Below are 3416 nucleotides of genomic sequence, written 5' to 3'. Positions count from 1 at the left end.
ATATATCTTAAAAAATAAGAAAACGAAAATATATAGTATAAATATAATAGTATAAAAATCTTAGAGTATAATAGAGGGGAAAATGGAAAATGTACATCTATTTCAGCCGACAGGAGGTACATGTCATAAAAAGTAAACTTCAAGGGTGGTTTTGAATTTTTTAAAAAGGAAGGGAGTGTCTATATAATTATCATACCTCCCTTGAGGTTTATGTAATTTGATATTTATGTGTATATCTTATTTTATTTTTTGGAAAAGGGGAGGGTTTTGTTTTTCAACAATTTATCAATTAGCAAATGACGATTTTCATCCAAAAATTTTGTTAGCATGCTTTAAAACAGGTGACAAATATTTTATTGCACTCCTAATGAAATATTTGGACATAAATTATCATTAAGAAAAAATTCGTATAAACGTGTGATTAAAAAAAAAATGTTATGATCTTGAGTAATAATAAAAATAATAATAATGAATTTTTTATTGCAACTAAAATGGAATGCATGTGGCGTGACATAAACTTTACATGATTTGCCCTATAAGAAAAAGCTCAAAAATAGTAAAATACTGTATTTTTTCCTTGATGGCCCCTCATCCGAGTCACTGCTGCTTATAATTCTCCATTGATGCTCCGAAGGGGCCCTCATGCAAGGAACTGCTGATACAAATTAGTCGTTAATAATATCTTCGATTTGTCTTTGAATGATTTGCACAATTAAAGAAGAATAAAGTAACGACACGCGTTTCATCTTTCATCAAATCAACAATTAAAGAATAAATTCCATTGAACTTTTCTGAAATTTACACATATTAATGTTCGATAACAATCCCTTTCCTGTTTACCAATTTTTGCCACTTCAGGTGGTTTTTTTTGCTACAGAGATATGGCTATTCCAATCTCCTCAGCCGCTGGAGCCGAAGTTCCACTGTTAAACAACGACGTTGTTCATGGCTCCGTCGACTTCAAAGGTCGCCCGGTCACGCGATCAGGATCCGGAGGTTGGAAGTCAGCTTTCTTCATCATAGGTACGTATCGTAATTTGCAGAATTTTCCTACAACAGATTTGCAACTTGAGATACAATTAATTGATTGTTTATTTATTATTTTGTTCTGTTTATTAGGTGTTGAAATGGCTGAGAGAAGTGCATACTATGGAATACTTTCAAATTTGATAAGCTATTTGACGGGTCCATTAGGCCTCTCCACTGCAACAGCGGCGGCAAATGTGAATGTGTGGACTGGAACGGCCATGCTTACGCCGCTTTTGGGTGCTTTCGTGGCCGACTCTTTTCTCGGCCGATAGCGAACCATTATTATTGCCACCGGGCTTTATATCCTGGTCAGTTCAAAATGATTTACGCGAAAATTGGCATAATCAGTATTTCCAGTTTTTAAATTAATTGCTATGATGGATAGACTTATTTAGGAGTGGTTATACCAGGTTCAGCTGCACAAAAAGATGTGATATTTCAAAATTCTGATATTGTCAATAGATCAAAGCAAAAACACACACTTCTCCAGCAGATTGAAAGTTTATCAGGTTGAGAAAAAGGGTTGAAATTTGTCCGTTTAGGTTATCAAATTAAATTCTGATTTTTTTCAATTGAATTGGCAGTCTTTTGGCACTATATTTTGCATGTCAAATTTTTTTTTTTTCTAACTTTAAAGTTTGAACACTTATAAACTGGTAATAATCAGCATGTTTTGTTTGCCATGATGCAAATGCATTTTCTTGGTTGAGCTTGTGATATTTGGTCTGTTAGTTGCTGGAATTTTCTGTATGTTAAAATGAACTTTGGATTCATTATGGGGTGCAGTGGTCATTCAAAATATAAGGGTGCGTTTGATTTTGTTGTTTTCAAGATGTTCTCAATTTTACAAAACTCTAAAAATGTGTTTGATCTGATTTTTTGAAAACAAGGTTAAACTTATAATGTAATACTCAAAATGCATTTTTGACATGATGAGTATTGTCGTGAAAATTAGTATTGGGCATAGTCCCGTTCGGTTCTCATTAAGTTCGATTCTAACGAGAATCGAACTGGATCCAAAATTTTTGGGTATTTAGTAAGTGGAACTGTCGGGTCCAAAATTAATTATGAAACTATTTGAATTCAGTCCCATTCGATTCTCAAGTTCTATACTATAATTTTTTTTTTAATTTTTACAAAGCTACGTTAATTTTACTAATGACATGTTAAATCTTGGCTTTTACAAAATAAAGCAGTCCAATTTTGTATGTCTTTTATATCTCTCTTTGTTAAGTTTTTCATAGTTTTGATTGTTAAAATCATAGAAAGAGGAAGATAGCGAGCTCACAATAATTGAGAGAGGCGCTATTAAGTTTCAATTCGATTTCTCCAAAACGGTAAAAACTACACCACAGTAGAATAACAGATTTAGATAAAATTTAGGTCAATTTAATTAAGTTAGGGTTAGACTGAAAATTAGAAATGAGAAAATCATATTTTGAGTTTGAGCTAAATTAAATAATTAGAAAATTTATTTAGAAAAAATAAAATAATTTGGTTTATTTAAGTTAAATAAATTAATTAGGAAAATTCGGTTATTATTCTATTCTAGATCTAGAATCAGAACCAAACTGAACCAGTCGGTTATCGATTTAGATACACGTTTAGGTATTTAACTTAAAAAGAACCACTTGTTTCAGTTCAATTTGGTTCTGGTCCGGGTTCGGTTCGTTCCAATTCAATTCGGGAGTTTTGTCCAACTCTAGTGAAAATTCTGAAAACATTCAAAACATAGAAAAAAGTTGTTTAAATAAAATTTTTAAAATTAAAAATTTTAAAAATAGAAATATAAAATTCTAAAAGATAAAATAAAATAAAATTCCTAAAAATATACATAGTAAAAATTTAGAAAATGTTCACAAACTGTAAAATGTATATATTACTTGATAATTAACATAAAGTTGTTCTATTTTTAATGAATAATCAAATTCATGGAATAAAATGTCATAAAATAATTTTTCAAAATTTCATACCAAACCAAACCTATTTTCTAATTTTCTATTTTAAGAAATAATTTTTTCAAAATGACAAACCAAATATGTTTTTAGCAATTTTTAGAGAAGCCAAGGACAATGCACGAGTAGGTCCGGACCAAAAAAAAAAAGAAAAGAAAAAAGTATACTGAAAATCAAACCAAACCAATCAACCCAACTTGGGTCAATTTGACACGGAAATAATTGGTTTGGTTTGATTTATTTTTTTAAACAAACCTATGATGGCCGGTTCAATTATGGTTTAAAGTCTCAAATTGCTGGTTAACCGAACTAATCAAACTTACTTACATATTTACCTTTTTAGCTTTTTAAGAAAATAAAAATCAAAAGATGATTGAGAATTTTCATTTACAAGCTCACTATGTTATACATTGCTTTTTTTTCCTTAACTCA

The 3416-nt window shown here is 30.3% G+C and overlaps 1 protein-coding gene across 1 annotated transcript; it reads left to right on the top strand.

Annotated features, from left to right (window-relative positions):
- Positions 1-768: 768 nt before the first annotated feature.
- On the top strand, positions 769-1658 carry LOC111373897 (protein NRT1/ PTR FAMILY 5.10-like). The gene is made up of 2 exons (XM_022996492.1): positions 769-1023; positions 1120-1658. The coding sequence occupies exons 1-2, from the start codon at positions 882-884 to the stop codon at positions 1299-1301; spliced, it is 324 nt and encodes a 107-aa protein (XP_022852260.1). The 5' UTR covers positions 769-881; the 3' UTR covers positions 1302-1658.
- The last annotated feature ends 1758 nt before the right edge of the window (positions 1659-3416 follow it).

Source organism: Olea europaea, unplaced genomic scaffold (genome assembly GCF_002742605.1).
Source record: "Olea europaea var. sylvestris unplaced genomic scaffold, O_europaea_v1 scaffold1175, whole genome shotgun sequence".
Lineage (NCBI taxonomy): Eukaryota > Viridiplantae > Streptophyta > Magnoliopsida > Lamiales > Oleaceae > Olea > Olea europaea.
This window is presented reverse-complemented; position numbering and strand designations above follow the sequence as displayed.

Coding starts and splice junctions, on each gene's coding strand:
- LOC111373897 (XM_022996492.1), top strand. CDS start 882: ATGGCTATTCCAATCTCCTCAGCCGCTGGAGCCGAAGTTCCACTGTTA. Junction 1,024..1,119: donor GTCAGCTTTCTTCATCATAG/GTACGTATCGTA, acceptor TCTGTTTATTAG/GTGTTGAAATGGCTGAGAGA.